This window comes from Pempheris klunzingeri, chromosome 19 (assembly GCF_042242105.1).
Source record: "Pempheris klunzingeri isolate RE-2024b chromosome 19, fPemKlu1.hap1, whole genome shotgun sequence".
Taxonomy (NCBI): domain Eukaryota; kingdom Metazoa; phylum Chordata; class Actinopteri; order Acropomatiformes; family Pempheridae; genus Pempheris; species Pempheris klunzingeri.
The window spans coordinates 11,355,197-11,374,267 of NC_092030.1; the positions used below are offsets into that span (position 1 = coordinate 11,355,197).

The following is a 19,071-nucleotide window of genomic DNA, read 5'->3' on the forward strand; positions in this document are numbered from 1 at the left end:
AATATAATATAATATAATATAATATAATAAAAATGACAACTGCTAATACTACCTGATGCATAGCAACCACTGACTTACACACATAGCAAACTCAGCTTCTGCAGGCCTGCAGCTGGATAATGTTGTTCCATGCATGCAGGGCGAGAGGGACATGTGTGCTATTGCTAGCTTTAGTACAGGACTTTGGTTAAGGTATCAAAATAAACCTTTTATCTCCTCTGTTCAGTGCAAAAATAATATAATTGAAAATATTTACCACTCAAAGTTTTATTAAATAAATAGTGCAGTTTATTTAGCTTTTTACTTTTATGGTTGAAAAATACAAACATTGTTTCAGATAACCAATGTGACACCTTACCCGTGTTCTGGTCTCTCATTCTCTCTCGCTTGTTCTCACGCACTCATTTTGGACAATAAAATAAGGATGTTCTTCATACTGGAGATACTGTATCAGCAGGGGACAGGATACTAACAGTCTATAGTCTTTTTTTGTCAAAACATTCAACATTTATCAAAGTGCTCTCTGGAAAGAATGTTCTGCTCAACACAAAAATACAGTCATAAGAAATACACAAGCCTGGTTATTTCAACATCATACATGTACATACTGTAGAAAAGTCTCAAAAACATTACTAAATTAATTAATTAATATTTAGAATTTTTTTCAATCTTTGTTCTCAACATCTCTGATTGCAAGTTGACATAATAGAAAGGCTTAGACTATTATAGACTATTTCACAGTCCTCATCGTTACTCATTTACCGACAACTTAAACTTCACCTCCAAACTGTTCAGACCTTGGAGACTCAAACCTTTCACACTGTGAATAAAGCATGACCTACACTGCTTTCTTCAGAGAGTTCATGGACATGAGAATACTTGGTTTCTCCTCCATGACGCGCACAAGCAAGTTGTCAATGTACAGCTCCATCTCGGATATCTTTTTGTCTCTCTGTGAGAGCTGGTTTTCCTGCTTAAGCACCAGAGAGATGAGCTCCTCCTGAGTCAGCTGGGAGTACGGCCCTCTGCGCCTGGTGTCATTCACCTGTGAGAGCACATAAACCGAGCAGAATTAAACACAAATGAGACACAAGTGTAAGATTTAAGTGTTGATGCTACTCGATGAACCAGACAAACAAGCATCTACATATGAAAAACACAGAAACCTTCCTTTGTCAATTTACTCTGATAACTGAAAGAGAAAATCCTTTAACCACCATACAATTTTTGGTAAGAGATACCTTTGTTTTCTCCTGAACTTCACAGAAGATGCCTGTGGTTTTATCATCTTTTCCCCCTTTAACAAGTGAGACTGACTGCTGTTCCAAAGGACTAAGGGGTTTGACTGGTTGAAGCCTGCAATGACAAAGAAAGAAAGACACATAGATTCAGGCACTGAGGCCATTAAGCTGTGAGAGTTGCACTCAAAATTATTTAAAACCCCCACCCCATTGCAATTTAGCAAAATTTACAAACTTAAAATTAAACTTAAAAGAAATAGCACAACATAGCTAAAATTACAGGTGGTTTCTCCAAATTCAACACAAAATGCCACTTTTAATGACTAATGCAGTCTCACAAATATCCAATCCCCTCTTTGTCAAGCATCATAATCATAGATTTTGCCAATACACCTAATTTGCAATGGGTATTATATGGTATAATGGTATTATATATGATGGGATGGATGAGTGACATAAATATTGTGTTGAACTGAACTGTCTCACCTGCGTGACGTTCGAGGGGGCCCCTCCTTCTTCCCACCTGCCTCCTCTCCTGGACTCTGCACGGTTGCAGGCTGGGACTCTTGTGGCCGAGTCTCCCCGATGTGCACAGGACGTCTGGCTTCTGGCTCGGGGTCACGTGTGCGGGTTACGCCATCAACGGGTGCAGTCACACCTTTATTATCTGTAACACGGTCTCCCGTGTTTTGGCTGATTAAAGTGCTTGATGTGGCAGCTTTCTTAGCGGGCAGTAGGGGAGCACGAGCCGTCTTTGAAGATTTGCTTTTTGTTTGAAGGGCGATGCCTTTATCAGCAGCTTGTGACCTGGCTGGAGGCCATTGTACTGACCGGGTATTACCAGACGCTGGATCATCTCGGGCTGTCGGTTCATTTTCATCTTCGTCGTCCTCGAATGGATTCAAGCCATAAACAACTGGGACTTGTTTTGCCTGGGATGCTGTTTTTGGATCAGAAGAAGGCTCTTCTTCCACAGAGCGGGGCCTGGCCGGAGCAGGGCGCTTACTGTGTTTGGCGACATTTGACGTTCCTTTGGTGGTACCACTTTGCATCAAGCTCTGTGTGTTCTTTGCATCTGCGGGCGACTTATTCAGAGGAGAGATCATTTTCACCGAGCGCTGAGGGAGAACACTGACGGTTTTGACTTCTTTGTCTTTGCTGTGCTTGTTCATTTGTGCCTGATGTCGTGTAGATACATCCTGCTCCCTCTGACTCTGTCTCTGAGCTTGATTCCTTCCTGGAGGCTGCGGAGCTGCTCGCCTGTCACGTTGAGTGCTGATAAGTTCATTTTCTTTAGTGGAAACTGTCTCGCTCCCCACCGTAGACGCAGCAGGTTGACACCTGGAAATGAGACACGACATTAGACTACATGACATTTGCGCAGACTTAAACGTTTGATTCGTCGTATAGGGAAGATGAAATGCTTTAATGATGTATGAAAATAAAGCTGGATATAAAAAGTGTCCCACTGGCCTTGAATAATGTAGAAAAGAAATGTTTAAATTTTGTGTAAAACTAGAAACTGTCTTCTTTTGAAAAAACAGTATTTAACGAAGGCAGTGTAATGTGATGGCAAGATGTGTTGATATAACTGTTTTTAACACAGTAAAAGTAAATCTTGCTGTGAGTTTTCTCTGAAATGACCCTCCTCCTGCTCTCTCACTCTTACTCATTACTCCCTTGGTCGTATGACACCTGATATAATGAGGTAAGACTCTGCAATGAGCTCCCAATCTCAGTTGACAACAGAAACATGTCCCTTGCTCACACTCGTGCATGTGATCTGATCACTCAACTCTGAACACTAGCAAGCAAGCACGGAGCTATGCAATTTTCATGACGGTGTCAGCTTTAGGTTGCGTTTTAAAAGTGCTGAAAGGAACTGTTGCCGCGTCATTTCTGAGAGACTGAGAATACAGATGATAAACAACATTCAGATAACATTTTGTGTGCATGTAAATGGCTGACTTTAATTGACCGAATTTGGTTTCACTTGCTCCTTTGCACTTCTGTTCCTGGTCCTGTTTTGTTATTGATAACTAAGGCGGGTGAGCTGAACACTTCAACCTGTAAACTGTGACACTGGGAAGTTTCTTGGTGATGTCCGACTTATTGCCATCATCAGGCCAAGCACGTAAAAATGTCCAATTCTTTGATTGTTGACCTCATATCAGAAAAACTACCACCGGTGCTAATTAGCAATTTATTTAGTTTCCTGATGGTGAACATGCCAATACACTATAATACTTGCTAAACTTCTGCATTTTAGCCTTAAGCATGCTGACATTAGCATTCAGCTAAAAGCACGGCCGTCTTTTTCTATTTTTTTTTTGCACACACCTGTTTTAAGATTAAGATTACATTTTGTAAAAAAAACATTTTAAAGAGCTTATATTTCATTTTAAAATATGTTTATTTTCTATTTTGTCAAATACATTTTGAAAAGCGGGTTGTACATCTTTTATTTATGATCACAAGACTGACTGAACCTGGAAACAACTTTGGTAGAACAGTGATGAAGGTAAAAGGTGTGAAAAGTGTATTTTTACACTACAATACAATGAAGGTACGTCACTGGTATCGTTTCTTATGTTATTGTGGAATTAAACATATTTTGTCTTTATCCCAGCGTTTTCGATTCATGTGTTGTAAGATGACCTGAACTCACCGTTGCTGGATAGTTGACAGTCCGGTAGAAGAGTCGTGATTCTCCTCAGAGGGATTATTTGAAACGTCTTCATCAAACGGATTAGTAGAAGTGACTTCTGCAGGACTCTCTGGAGCCGCTTCAGGTTTCGTACCTGCGGCTTTGTGTTTTGTTTCATTTTCCTTCTTCTTCTTCTTTTCCTCTGCATCTCTTAACGTCTCTTTTTCCAGCTTCCTGGCCTCCTCCTCTTTCCTCTCCTTGTCAGCTTTCTCCTCTCTTCCGATCCTCTCCTCTTCCTCAACGCTCCTTATTTCTTGTTCCTCTAGTCTTGTCCTCTCTTCTGCTAATCTCTCCATTTCTTCCTTCTCCTTCCTAGCCCTCTCCTCTTCCTCAGTCCTTTCCTCCTCCTCCCTTTGCCTCTCCTCCTCTTCCTCAATTCTCCTCCTTTCTTGCTCTCCCAGTATCCTCTTCTCCTCTGCTAACTTCTCACGCTCTGCTTCTTTCTTCCTCCTCTCTTCCTCTTCCCTCATCTTTTCCTCCTCCTCCCTTTGCCTTTTCTCTTCTTCCTCAATTCTCCTCCTTTCTTGCTCTTCTAGTATCCCCTTTTCCTCTGCTAACTTCTCAGCCTGTTCCTGTCTCCTAACTCTCTCCTCCTCCTCCTCCTCCCTCTGTCTTCTCTCTTCCTCCACCCTTAATCTTTCCTCTTCCTCAATCCTTTTTCTTTCTTCCTCTTCTAGTTTCCTGTTTTTCTCTACCAATCTCTCATATTCTTCCTTTTCCTTTCTAGCCTTCTCCTCCTCTTCTTTCTTAATCCTTTCCTCCTGTTCCATGCGCTTCCTTTCTTGTTCCTCTAGCCTCCTCTTTTCCTCCCGCTCTTCTTCTTGTCTTCTCACCATCTCCTCTTCCTCTCGTCTCCTCCTCTCTTCCTCAGCCCTCTCCTCCTCCCTCCTAACCCTTTCCTCTTCCTCCTTTCTAACCTTTTCCTCCTCTATCCTTCTTTCTTCTTCCTGCAGTCTCCTCTTTTCCTTTAATTTATGCTCTTCTTCTTGTTTTCTCACCATCTCATCTTCCTCAGCCCTCTCCTCCTCCCTCTTAATCCTCTCCTCTTCCTCCTTTCTAACCCTCTCCTCTTCAATCTGTCTTTTTTCTTCTTCCTCCACTCTTTTTTTCTCCAAATTACGCTCTTCTTCTTGTTTCCTGGCCCTCTCCTCTACCTCTCGTCTCCTCTCTTCCTGAGCCCTCTCCTCCTCCATCCTGATCCTCTCTTCTTCCTCAATTCTCCTTCTTTCTTTTTCCTCTTGCCTCCTCTTTTCCTCTTGCTCTTCTTCTTGTCTTCTCACCATCTCCTCTTCCTCTCGTCTCCTCCTCTCTTCCTCAGCCGTCTTCTCCTCCCTCCTAATCCTTTCCTCTTCCTCCTCCAGTCTCTTCTTTTCCTCCAATTTACGCTCTTCTTCTTGTTTCCTGGCCCTCTCCTCTACCTCTCGTCTCCTTCTCTCTTCCCGAGCTCTCTCCTCCTCCATCCGGATCCTCTCTTCTTCCTCAATTCTCCTTTCTTTTTCCTCTTGCCTCCTCTTTTCCTCTTGCTCTTCTTCTCTTCTCACCATCTCCTCTTCCTCTCGTCTCCTCCTCTCTTCCTCAGCCCTCTTCTCCTCCTCCTCCTCCAGTCTCTTCTTTTCCTCCAATTTACGCTCTTCTTCTTGTTTCCTTGCCCTCTCCTCTGCCTCTCGCCTCCTTCTCTCTTCCTGAGCTCTCTCCTCCTCCATCCTGATCCTCTCTTCTTCCTCTCTTTGCCTTTTTTCTTCTTCCTCAATTCTCCTCTTTTCTTCTGCTATTCTTTCACGCTCCTCCTCTTGTCTTTTCTTCTCCCTCTCCTCTGTCCTAATTTTTTCCTCTTCCTCCCTTTTCGCTCTCTCTTCTTCAGTCCGTCTTCTTTCTTCTTCCTCTCGTTTCCTCTTCTCCTCAGCCATTCTCTCACGCTCCTCTTCTTGTCTCCTAACCCTGTCTTCTTCCTCTGCTTTTCTTTTCCTTTCCTCCACCATCCTGATCCTTCCCTCTTCCTCCAGTGTTTGTTCATCCTCTGTTATATTTTCTGCTTCAGCCGTCTCTTCCTCCATCTCTTCCTCCTCCTCCTTCCAGGGCGAATATTGTGTCACTGCTCTCAGGGAGTCAACAGATGGAGGAGAGCTTTCAGGGACGTCTTCCATGGATCCGTGGCCAGAGCTGGTCAGACTGAAGTTAGAGCTGATGCGAGAGGCCCGGGGCTGCGGCTCTTCACAGTATACATGACTACCATTGATGCACAAGTTACTCTGTTCTGCAGGGCCATGTTTTTGCTGACCAGAGGAGGAATCTTTACTGTCTGAGCGTTTGTGTATCATGAACTTGAATTTCTTTTTACCTGGAAAGACAGGGGAGAGTCAACAAGGGTTTCTGACACAGAGGACAAGAGATAATAAATAACATAACGGTGATAGAGTGAATTAAAAAGTGTCGCTCCCGACCTTCAGACGAATCCACATTTAGACCGGATGACTGGCTGCTACTCAGTGAGGAGTTCTTCGCAGGCAGAACAGACATGGACTGAGACATGTTTCTCTGCAGGTTTGACTTGGAAGAAAACAAAGACTTCATCTTGTGCTTTTTCTTTTTCTCATCCTTGCTCGCAGCTACCTCACCGCCCTCGTTTCCCTCCTTCTCCTCCTCCTCGCTGTCTGTTAGAACCTGAGTGAAGGACGGCAACATGGTGGATGAAGCATCCGATTCCTTTTTCTTTCCACGAACTTTGTCCTTGAACTTGCCCAGGCGAGATCTGGATTTGCCAGCAGCAGAGAGGTCAAACATGCTGGCGGTCATATTGTTTCTCATGAACTGGATGTCCACAAGTACCTCTCCTCTGTCTTTGTCTGCTTTGCCAGTTTTGTCCAACAACTTAAACCACCTGTTAAAGAGAAGGATCTTATTAGAACATTTATTGAAGGCAGTTTAACAGGTACATAATATGAAAATATCTAATAAAATATTTTAGAAAAGAACACATTCTGGAAATCATTGATTTTTTTTGTCTGCGGTCAGTAATAAGGCAAACCTCTAATGCATACAGCAGTTATGGGGACATGCCTGGCTCCTCACTAACTGTGTCCGTCTGCCATTTGATGCTGAGCAGGAAGTGTTTTGTAGTTTTAAAGCTTTCTTGATGCCTATTGCCTGTAGTTGCTGTGGCGGGAAACAATACTATGAAAATGGTGAGGTTGAACAAAAAACGTAAATGTCTGGGTCAGACAGCTCAACAATGAGCCGATATCTGCTGTAAAGCCCAACAGAGGTAGTAACTCTCTGTAGGTTCATCGCTTTCACTCTGTCAATTGTTTTTACGTTATCATTTGATATATTGTTATTAGAAAAATGCTCATTATAGCCGCTTTAGTGGATGTGAATTATGATATCTATGTTATGATCTTTTTCTGCAGGACTTATTCTGCAGGACTGACATGATTATTGTTTAAGACTGTCTTTTTTGCTTAACCCAGAGTACAGAGCAAATGTTTCTAAATTGAGACATTCTATTCATAATCTGCCAATTTAAAAAAAATATAGATATTTATGTCCTAAGACATGTCCTAAGATATGTCCTAAATGTGTTAATATACTAATGGCTACAGTTTTCCCATTTATACATTGATTCACTATTCATATTTATCTTTATTGTCTGTATTTGCCCATTGCTGGACAGAAAGTCTTGCTGCCAACTTACTTTGATTCTATTTTTTCCCTTTTTGTGTGTGTGTGTGTAACTTTGTCTCTGTATCTCCTTTAGGGATCATTGAAGAATTAGAAAATAAAAAGCGAAAGGCCTAAAAGGGGTAGACAATCAACCCTTATTTATTCAGCATCTAGGCTCAGGGCTGAGCAATATAGTTCAATAATTAATATCATAATCTTAATAAGACTAATTTTAAGCAAATGAAACACAGTATGATCATATCATTGTTATACTGCACAACTTGACTGAAAGCACAGAAGCGGAGCCTGGTCCTTCCAAGGTCCAGCGTTCATTCCCAAAAATGAAAACGCTGTCGTCTTCTGTGTAAATGCAGAAAAGACTGGTAATGGAGCACTGTTCCACTACAAGCTATGATTCACCTTAATGCCACCTACTGAATGGTTTAAAGGAATCATAGATGGTGGAAACTATGATCCATCCCGTAGCAAATGGAGAGTGACTCAGCAGAGAATTGAATGTTTTTGGAAAGTCTGTCAGGATCTAAGGACAAGCAGCTAACTGGACATGAAGGAAAGTTTTGTTTTGTAAAAAAAATACTAATACTTTCCTCTGGTGTCTCATATGGTCAAATCCTAATAGAAAGTATCACATCGGGATCAGGCTTGTAATATAGTTTTATGCATAGCAGGCTCTCTGATAGCTTGTGACCCACTACGCCTTGGAGACACTTGACTTGTGTATACTACACATTCCCAGACATCTAACCCTGCAGACAGTCAGACCCCCCCTGAGGGAGGGAGTTTTCTTATAACAAGATTAGTCTCTGTTCCTCTCAACACCTAAACTGGTCAGACAGGGAACCAATCTGCTATTAACCTCCTCATCACCCTTTAAACATACTGCAGGTAGGTGCTGGAGAGAAAGAATAAATGCCAACAAACTTTACAGCATGGTCACGTGTCCCTGTTCTTGGTTTAACCACCGCATTTAGATACAGACAATAAAATACCAAGACAACAATAGCATAAACACTGGTCACAAACTCAGTCTAGCAACTTCAAATGCAAGTCCTGTAATAACATGTAGACAAGCCTAAAGAGACAGCACTGCACCTGTGTCACGGTCCAATACTGACAGAAGGCTCTCAGAATAAGCAGAATAATTTCACAGAACAACAAAAAGGAGCAGTCAGCATAAAAACTGCCCATCAGGCAGAAATCTGAGGTCAGCTCACCACTGAACAAACAACTCCAACTGAAATCTGGATTCCAGGGGAAATGAGGAAATGAGGAAGAGGCCGTGTGTGAGTGTGTGTGCGGGTGCTGTGGCTATGAGGCCACTGACACTGAATACAGTGCCTTCCTCTCTGAATAAGATGTTGCTGAGATTCACCCTCCTCTTCCTCCCTCAGGAATGCTTTGCATGTGTGGCACAAACAAATTAAAAAAGGAGGGAAAGGCCTTTTCCTGGAGTTTGTGAAACTGGTGAGACTGTTGCCACAGCTCATCTGCCTCCCACTGATGATGCAAGAGATGTGATTTGCAATTTTTCAGGCCTTGACATTATAAATATGCCACAGAGTTTCCTGATGATTCAAACTAAACTGCTAAACAGATAGTAATGCATTTATCTCGCATGTATATGTGGACAGTGTTCTGTAGCTGTTCAACTCTTACTCCATTTCACAGTGACATATTTATATGTGGTCCAAAGTTATGAAGAATAATTCATCTGATCCCTCTGAGAATCCTCGTAAGCTTTAGTTTCATTGTGAAACTACACATTCCTCACTATGGCCTCATAATAGAAATTATAGCTAATGGTGTATAGTATAGTATAGTAAAGGGTATACATTAAGTCAGTGTTATCATTATAGACCTTCAGCAAAATAAAGATAAATAAATGACGATATGACCTTTAACCTGCATTAGCTAATGTGGGGCAATGGAGACAAGTTCTGAACACTGGAATATTATCACAATCCAATTTGATATGGTGACCTCGCTAGCAGAGATATGCCTCTTTACACAGAGAAACTTTAGCATTCACTTGTCATGTTTGTGGCCACCAATATACACTCTCCTTTAGATCCGTTTTTGGTCTCCACCAACATCTGAGGGAAAAGTCTGGCTAAAAGTCCGCCAAATGCTCCTCTACGTTCACCAGCTAGTCACTAACTTAGTCTATTTGCTGTGTGGTGCAAGACAGTAGTATAGTATAGAAAATAGCTACCTGCTACAGCTGCAAACAGAAAACCACAACATTGAAATTGCAGGTCTTAAAACCAAAACTGACGGATGGAATAAAGCTCGGTAGAGTTGAAGGGAGCTGCAAAGTTGTTTATTCTCAGTGGGTTCACAGTGACACATCACAAGGGATCCATTGTTAATCAAGAATTAAGCTAAGCTGAGGAAGAGCTGAGAGGAACCACAGAGCCTGATGTTATCACTCTAGGATTATGACCCTGAAAAACCCCTTTCACATACAAGAAGTCATGTAGTCCATTGTTAATATAAATGACAGTGATTATAGCCGCTTTAAAATATATTCTTCCACACATTTGGTTTTTTTACATCACTGATTTGTAAATCTGTAATTAAAAGCAGTAAATATTTTGGGAAATGTGAGATCGAATAGTATTTGGAGTAGTATTGTATGGTACAGTATTAGCATCATATGCTTACACTATAACACACTGAAATGTGCAGTACACACTAACTCAGCATATCCTATATGAACAAGTAGAAAAAGAGAAGAAGTAAGCTAGTTCAGTTTAAACAATAGGGAAGTTGCAAAAGTGTTTGGGCGTTAGCTGGTTGGGGTAGTAAGCAGCGTGCAGGGGGAAGAATTAAAAGTAGCTTCCACCAACAATGCCTGAATGATGATGAGGATGATGCCCTAAAACTCAGTAACCTCACACCTCTGTGGAGAATGGAGAGTTGGCGGTTCTGCAGTGCAGACAGAACCACAAGAAAATGCATGACTCAACATTTTGCAAACGTATTCTACTTTCTGCACACACACATCCTTCCTTGTGAAGCCTGAACTCCTGATAAGACAATGCTCTGAGTGGCTCAAGCATTTTGTTATCACAGAACACAGCTGTGTGAGTGGGAGAAGAGCTGAGTGAGTGAAACAGCTCAACAATGAGGACCAAAAGTGTCCACGGCTTATTTTACCAGTCCACGTCCACAAGTCAGCAGAGCCAAGAATGAAGGCCTGTGCAAAGGAAGCAGAGCGAAACTGACAATTCCCTTACAATGAATGAAGCCATTTCAAATGTCAAAAAGCTGTGAGGCTTGTCTTTCTGCAGGTTTCTCATTGTTCTTTCCACTACAATGTGCACTATACGCTCGTCAGTAGCCTCATTGATGTGGTTGTTATACTGCTCTAGTAGTTGTGGTTACATGTTAGAAATATGGGTATGTCAAGAGAATTGTTCAAAAAGTTAAGGCAGAAGATCATAGTCTTCCACAAACAAGGAAAAAGATACAAAAAGACAGCAAAGGCTCTGAATGTTCCTAGAGATGCTGTTGGAAGCATAGTTCACAAGTTCAAAGCTAAAGGAACACTGGCTGCACTGACTGGACGTGGCAGAAAGAGGAAGCCAAAAACCCTCGAGTGACCTGCAGCAAGACTTGGTGGTTTCTACAGTAAGGAGCACACTAAACACTGAAGGCCTGAACTCCAACACATTCACCACTACTGACCCAAAAGCACAAGACAAGTGGGCTCCAATATGCTAGAATCCATATAAATAAGCCACAGAAGTTTTGGGATTCTGTTCTGTGGAGCAGAGCAACAAAACTGGAACTTTTCAGGTCTGTGGATCAGCAGTATGTCTGGAGGAGGAAGAATGAAGCAGACGCTGAAAAGAACATCCTGCTACAGTGATTTCAATTTGTACATTTTGCTAATACACCTAACCTTCAACGGGGGTTGAATAATCTTTAGTGCAGCTGTATGTTTGTTTCTTAAATTCTCTTTTTTTAAAAAGCAGATGTAACTTGTAATTTTACAATGACAGTCTTTTAAATCGATTCATTTGAATTCCATCCATCAGTGGTCAATATCGCTTATCCTTAAGGGTCACAGAAGGGCTGGAGCCAATCCAAGATGACATTGGGGGAAAGCGGGGTACACTGGTTGCCAATCGCAGGGCCGACACATCGAAACAGACAGCCATTCACACTCACACTCACACCTACGGGCAATTTAGAGTCACCTAACCTGCATGTCTTTGGACTGTGAGAGGAAGCCAGAGTACCTGGAGAGAACCCACGCAAGCACCTACCAGTAGCCATGGGCTTTTCATAGTAAATATGCAAATTAAAACTTTCTCCACGGTCTTTTTCCTTTAAGATTAAAAGCAAATAAATTTCATAAAAATAAAAATGACCAAATAAACACAGCCATACGATCATCAAGTGACCAAATACTTAATAAGCACATCAAACAAACTTTAAAAGGGAACTTTATAAATATAACTACGAGGATCCATTAACTAAAGTCATTGCTATACATTCTGTTAATTACCACCTGACCACCGTTGAGTAAAACTGTACTGACAGTCATGCCTTCTTTTGCAAGCAAAACATGTTCAAAAAGAGCAAAACTGAATTCAGCAAACACCACGCACTTTACATAGTAGAGCAGCTTGTGGAACATGTTTCTCTTTTGAACAGTGAACAGTGATCTTCCTCAGAGAAACTGACCTTGGTAGACTGTGGCTGTTACCATCACTGTTTGTTTTTCATAGATAAAACAGTCAGGAATGTGAGGCTAAAGCTGGATTTAACCCTCAGAGGCAAGGTGCACTCACCAAGCACACAGAGGTCTACAGAAAGAACAGAACACAAGCTGAGCATTAACTCAACACCAGCTAAACCATGTCTGCCGATTTTACTACACATTTCGTTTCATAAAACTCTGTGTCAACATGCAGCAGTGTTCAAGGTAAACCAGTATCTGATTTTTAAATGACATGTTGCCAAAAACAGTAGACAGGAACACAACAAAACCCCAAACCATGCCCGATTAAACATGCATCATATAGCCAGGTAAAGTTCAGCTTGGCCTACTAAAAGAGCTGGACACTAGTCCAAGCCGAGGAGCAGCCAGAAAGGTACCAGAAGTTATGCATTTCAATCGCAAACTCATTTCATGCTCTCAAATCTTATTTCACTATGGATTTTTCACTGACCCGGTGACCAGGTTGACTGCTTGCTCCGTTTTTTTGTAAAGTTTGCCATAATATGAACAGGCAGTAAATCTATATTGTTGTATGATGAAGAAAACATGAGCAGTAAAACACATCAAATCTGTGGACGACATTAGATCACAGCGAGCAGACAGACTCGAACAACACCAATAAACAATCCTTGAGAAGGAAGAGAGAGTGTGTGTGTGTGTGTGTGTGTTCATTTAGACAAACAAGCTGGTATTCAGTCTACTTTTGTATTAATGCTGGTCACACGGTGGGGGACTAAAGTACTCAGAAACAGCTTAGCACAAGAGAACATTTTCCATTCTTACTGAACTGCAGATGTGGCTGATTGGTTTTGCCTTTCAAATTTAATTTACGGGGGTATTTTGAGTTAAAATGTTAAACCTCACCTTCGACCAAGCAATGAGCATATGTTCTTCTTAAAAAGAAAAAAGGTATAATCACTATTACTGAGACTACACAGTAGTACCAGCAAGGCCTAAGAAACCACTACAGTTTATTACTTCACCTACTTTTCTCTGTGTGCATTCAGTATTTAAAGGAATGCTTGATGTTTTTTTCTTAGCATCCTTTAGACAACATGACTCGCTGGGCACTGAGGTGAGGTCTGGGTCTTCTTTGGGGGAAATCTCTCCGTCGTTGACATGCTCAGTCAATGAAAGAATGAATAAGTAATGCTGCTTGGCATTCTAGAAGGCTGCTGCAGAGGGGGGGCCTTAAGCTGCACTGGAGCGAGTGGGTAACATTCATAAGTCAAACCCACCAAAGCGGGTCTGAGTGGTGATGCATGGCTGTGTGCGCACACTCCAATGCCTCACCTCTGTGTAAATACCAGAGTCTTTACCAATGCACAAATTAAGGAAAACATAATAATATGGAAACCCTGATCCACAGAGGCTGCATGGTTTAATTATTACACAAAAAAACTTTTGTTTGGTTTGTAATTATTAGGGATTTAATAGGGATTATGGAGTTTCACCCTGCAAGACCATAAAGCTGCAGCATGACAGACAGCACCATCAGAAACTTCAGCACAGACGCTCAATCAGAAATAATGTTATTTGTTTGGTAAAGGCTTAAAGAGTATTAGTCGATTCATTGATTGGTTGATTTACAGAAAACTTGACTGTTGACAAATCTATTAATTCTTAAAGTCATTTTAATGCAAAAATGCTTCACTAAATATCTTTATGGTTTTGGACTGCTGCTCAGAGCTTTCCTGTGATGGGGATTTGGCTACTTGCCGACATACATCACACAAGCAATCGATTAATCGAGAAAATAATCAGTAGATTTATCTTTATTCAGATAATGAGCCCTCCGTCTCCCAGCTGTGTGCACTCACTCGGTCTTGTTGCGGGTTCTGTCCTCACTGAGCTGCAGGAGGCTGATGACAGCCTGTCCCAGCAGTTTGTCTGGACCCACCAGGGCCCGGTGCAGGACGTGGACACGCAGCGTGGATCGCTCGGTGCCTCCTCCCTGAAGCAGCAGCGGCGGCAGGTCGAAAGCGGCCTCCTCCTTCCACACCGGGGCCACACACTTCTCCACCACCGAGGTCTGATACTTCTCTTTGCCCACTTGCATGACCGCGTACGCATCGTTGGTGCCGCTCTTGCCCTTTATCCTGAGGCCTCTGGCTTGGAGCACCGTTACCTGGACGCTTGTGGGACTCCACTGCTGATCCGACAGGGACATGCTGACACCTCTTGTTTCTGGATTAACGCGGCACAGAATTTACATCCAAAGACGAAACGATGTGGCGTCTACCTTCGGGGGACTGCACCGGAGCGAGGGAAAGTTTTCCCACGAGCTTGGTTGAACTTGAGGAAACAGCTGATTGGGCGTGGTTCCACCCACAGGGGGCCCTGGTTAAGACAAGACACTCCCCCAGATTACATGACTCCCTGAACAAACCTGACACGCTGCTCGTCAGGCTCATTCACACCACAACAATCATTTACTGGAGCCAATAGGCTGCACCTGATCCTTGTTGACACCTGCCAGAGCGCATCAGCATCCCATCAGCTGCATCCGAACAAGGACAACACTGATGGATTGATTTAGCTACTCAGTTAAATGGACAGTTTTGTTCATACTTTTCTCATTAAACACGTTAATACTCACTGTTAGAATGTATAGTCACAGTTTAATCTACTCTTGCCTTGCCTATTTTTCTGATATAGGTCTGAAAACGCGAGAGCTCTGCTTTAATAACAGCCACTTGTAGAGTGGACAGGACACCTGACAGGCTGGTGACAGCTGATAGGCTTCCTGAGGTTGGATTCAGTTTCACACAGAGCTCCAGTATGAACCTTAATCAGGCTGCAGAGCCAGAATCAGCATGGATTTCATCCCACCTGCGCACCAGGTGGTTTCAACGCTCTAAAGCACCTTGAATGTGTTTGTTTTGTTGTCTGTTTGAGCCCATGAATGGATCTTTTAGACAAGATTGAAACCCGTCTGCGTTGTGTAAAACGCTTTCACGCCAAAATATGCAAGGTGGTTCATGTGTGAACACTGACTCCTGCTGTTTAACACAGGGAACAAAGTGAGCACAGTTTCCAGTAAGGCTCCTTTGCATCTCAAAGCCTTCAAAAAAGACTTTCCTAACAACGTGAGATGACTGAATATCTACACTATCACACTTTATTCTGTGCACCAGGTGAGACTGCGTTTGCTCTGCCTTCCTCTGCTCTCTGGCGCCCAGCAAGGATTACAGGTGAAGAAAGACACATATAGAGCCTTGAGCCAATTAGTAAAATGACACACCGCCAAAGTTTCTGTCTGACTGTGTTGTAACCTGTGATGCTGTGTTGGGCACTTACAGTAGTCTTTCTTAATGGTTGTGCAGAGTCTCTGTAATGTTTTAGCTTTGAGTTCTTTACAAAAACGGTTTTAGAGGAGAATGTTTTAATCAGATATACAAAAAGCTGACATGTTATTAAAAGGAGGGCAAAAAAGGGCATAATAGGAACAATTAGTTAAAAAGAGGCAAAGCGACCTACTGTATTACCATTTCTGTCTCACTGTCACAATCATATATACAATGCAAATACATAAAGATTTTACACTGTTAAAAACATAAATATCAAAACATAAATACTTTTCTTTTATCCTGAGTCAAGCAAAAATGACATTTACAGTGATAATGAATAGTCAGATTCAGTATTATATAAAATGTCACTGTATAAGATGTAGCAATCTACATATGTCAAATGTTTGCTTTGTCTTCATTGTCCCTCTGTTGGATCTTTGTTCCCTTATCCTCTGTTGGATTTTCTTCCTCTAAATGTTTGTTATCACTTTGGCCTCCCTGGTCCTGCGCACCCACAAGAACTTCACTGTAAAGTTTCTGCTGCTCTTCTTTAAAAGCCTCTTTCACTTTTGCTCGTTTCAGCCCTCCATCCCTGAGATCATACAGGTAAGAAGGGAAAACAGTGTCAACACAGAGTTAAATGCAGAAAATTAAAAAGGAAAAACACCTCATAATAACCTATATAAGATTTTGACACTTGGCTAATGTAGAGAATTTGATGTATTAATAAAAGCAAAACGTGATAGAACCAAACAGCAAGTTTGTCAATCATGATGTACAGATGAAGACATCAGATCTGTGTGCAGGCATGAGGAGACTGTAACCTTTCTCATACACAAACAGAAATGCCATATTTCCATCTTGTTTTCTACTTTTTTTCCACAATTGGAAGTTGCATCCTTTCCTTCTATATATAATGTATAATGTTACCTTACAAGAGAATAAACCGACTCCTTTCCAAATGGAAATGCACGTAAATTCATATTTTATTTAGCTGATTTTCTGAAAATTCTGTGACATTTGGATGGAAAGCTAAATAATGACTCACCAAATGAGATCCACTAATCCTCCTTGTGCAGCTATGGCTGCTTTTACTCTGTTGGAAAACTGCACCGCATCCTCCCCCTCCTACACATGGACAATAAGAAAGAACAGGCTGAGAAAAGGTGAAAAAAGCAGGATAAACAATAGATGATCTGAAAGCTTTATCACTGATTTTGGTAAGACAAATATTTCTTTGTAATGTTGTGACAAAGAGTTGCACCTGTCTATTCATAGGCGGCAGGTACCAAACGCTGCAGACGATGGCCCAGCTGCTCATCATCCTCAGCAGATAATTCACCATCCCAAACTTGCTGCTGTTCCAGAAAGCATCCCCAAACCGAGGATCATACTGCAAGATGGATATAAGGTCATATCAAGCACTGGCAAGAGGAAAATGAGGAGAAAGGAGGAAAAAGATGCAAAAAAGTTTCTACCTTAATAGCAACTGGGTAGACGGTGCAGCCAATTTCAAAGCTGCCCTTTTTGAACATCATCACTGATGTGTTGTTGATGCAAGTACCTGTAGAAGACACAGTGTGCACAGTGAGCTCAACAACACTAAACAAACTTCATAGGCTCTACATGACAAAATAATCACATCATACACACCCTCAGGAAAGACCAGGATGGGCTGTTTGGTTTTGTCAGCAACATGATCCCCAAGCCTGAAATGACAAAGTGATTCAAATATTTAAAAAAAAAAACTATCCTCACTTCTAGACTAAACCTAATGATGTTCAGTCTGAAAGTCTCATCTCCATGGTTGAAAAATTACTTAAGTGCTTATGAACTGCAAAAAATGCATAAAATGTGGTAAACACTGCCTTCTTAAATGCTTTCATAATAAGGCTTTGATACCAGTGTGCAAACACTCGCCTAGCTAAAAACAATGCTTATTATGTGTGTGCAAAACTATTATTCCTTATTAAGTCATTATGTGGCAAATGTGTCTTGGCCACTATCAAATGCTTCAACCACAACTTCATATTTCTCTTTTATATTTTCCTATAGTTTACTTAACTTTAAACCATGTGTACCCAGTTTAGTGACACCTATTCACTACAAGGCATATACAAACAGAAAAAGGGCTGAAGAAAACGTTGAATATTAAATACACAGTGAGCTGAACATCCTAAATAATTAGTTGCACAGCAGCCGTACCGACTGTAACTGGAGCAAAGAGCAATGCCAGCACTGAGAAGATGCACGGTCACCTTTTGGCCACCAGGTGTCTGTCTTTGACTTCTGATCTTTCAAACCAGATGTGAGGAGAGGATCTGACCATGGCTCGCTGGATCATCCCCATCAACCCTCCGTGCACCTGGCCCACCTGAGAGGCGCGTTCAACTCAAGTTCAGCTCAAAAGCAACAGTTATTTTTCATAAACTTTCAGTCGTATGAAGAGTGAACACACTCAGTCACTAACAGAAGCACGCACAGAATCGGACACACAAACTCTTCTACCATAGAGTAGCAGCCATCATTGGCCAAGATGATGACATCAATGGGTGTTGTGTGATTGGCCACACAGATGCCTCCATTCTTTGGCTTGTTCTCCCTGAAATTTAGGACACAAACATACAACTTGCTGACAAATACACTGTCCAGGCTGATAACTGTACTGTATATTAAAGCTGATATTGTTGCTGAACATTGAATGCTTTGTACCTGTTATGATAGGTGATGATTGCTGTGAGAGCTCTAACACAGATGCGGTAACACATTAGGTGAACCTTCTCACTCAGGATGGACCTCAGCCTGAAGACACACAGCAGAACACCACAACGATTACTCCAGCTCCCTTTAGGATGCTCATTTCAAGATCTATCAAACAACCATCCAGCTGGCTAAAATATATGACGTTACTGCAGTCAATCTTGTAGCTTTTGATCATCTGTCTACTTTGGAAACTTACTCTGTATTTGGTAAAAAGCCCAGCAGAGTAGTCAGGACTAGAAGCAGACTGATGCCAGTGACTGCCAGAGTAACCCTGCAGAAAAAAACAACATACAGTTGGCTCGATACTGGGCCAGTTGTTCACCCATTCACAGCTTTTGTACCATGAGATAAATCTCATACTGAATCTCAAGCTGCGTCCACCACAGAACCTGCCTGTGTGCTGCTCAGACCTGAGAGGCAGCAGGACGCCGTAGCGGATGAGGACTCCCAGGCCCCACAGCACAGTAAGCCTCAGGCTTATGTGACGGAAGTTGTAGTTGCTTCGAGTCAGTAAGTTCCAGCTCTCAAGTTCCTGGGCCGAAAAGCGCTTGGTCACCTCATCATCCACGATGCTCTCCACACCTCTCCGGCAGAAGTAGAAAATGTCAGCCATCTCAAACTCAGGCTCTGCGCGCAGACAGCTGGCAGGGCCACGGA

At 42.0% G+C, this 19,071-nt stretch overlaps 2 protein-coding genes across 3 annotated transcripts; both read right to left on the reverse strand.

Moving 5' to 3' along the window:
- Positions 1 to 265: 265 nt before the first annotated feature.
- On the reverse strand, positions 266 to 14,606 carry LOC139218620 (trichohyalin-like). 2 transcript variants are annotated; one of them, XM_070850261.1, is made up of 7 exons: positions 14,182 to 14,606; positions 6,390 to 6,826; positions 5,049 to 6,286; positions 3,910 to 4,865; positions 1,728 to 2,582; positions 1,242 to 1,356; positions 266 to 1,045 (listed from the first exon to the last, which is right to left on the reverse strand). In XM_070850261.1, exons 1-7 carry the CDS (start codon positions 14,529 to 14,531, stop codon positions 839 to 841), a joined length of 4,158 nt encoding a protein of 1,385 aa, XP_070706362.1. In that variant the 5' UTR covers positions 14,532 to 14,606; the 3' UTR covers positions 266 to 838. The 2 variants fall into 2 exon arrangements, with proteins under 2 accessions (XP_070706362.1, XP_070706360.1); XM_070850259.1 differs by having other exon boundaries at positions 3,910 to 6,286.
- A 1,439-nt stretch (positions 14,607 to 16,045) lies between these two features.
- On the reverse strand, positions 16,046 to 19,071 carry LOC139218970 (glycerol-3-phosphate acyltransferase 4-like). Its single transcript, XM_070850726.1, has 10 exons — positions 18,825 to 19,071; positions 18,611 to 18,685; positions 18,364 to 18,453; positions 18,160 to 18,253; positions 17,910 to 18,025; positions 17,305 to 17,360; positions 17,130 to 17,215; positions 16,916 to 17,044; positions 16,700 to 16,779; positions 16,046 to 16,243 (listed from the first exon to the last, which is right to left on the reverse strand). Exons 1-10 carry the CDS (start codon positions 19,025 to 19,027, stop codon positions 16,048 to 16,050), a joined length of 1,125 nt encoding a protein of 374 aa, XP_070706827.1. The 5' UTR covers positions 19,028 to 19,071; the 3' UTR covers positions 16,046 to 16,047.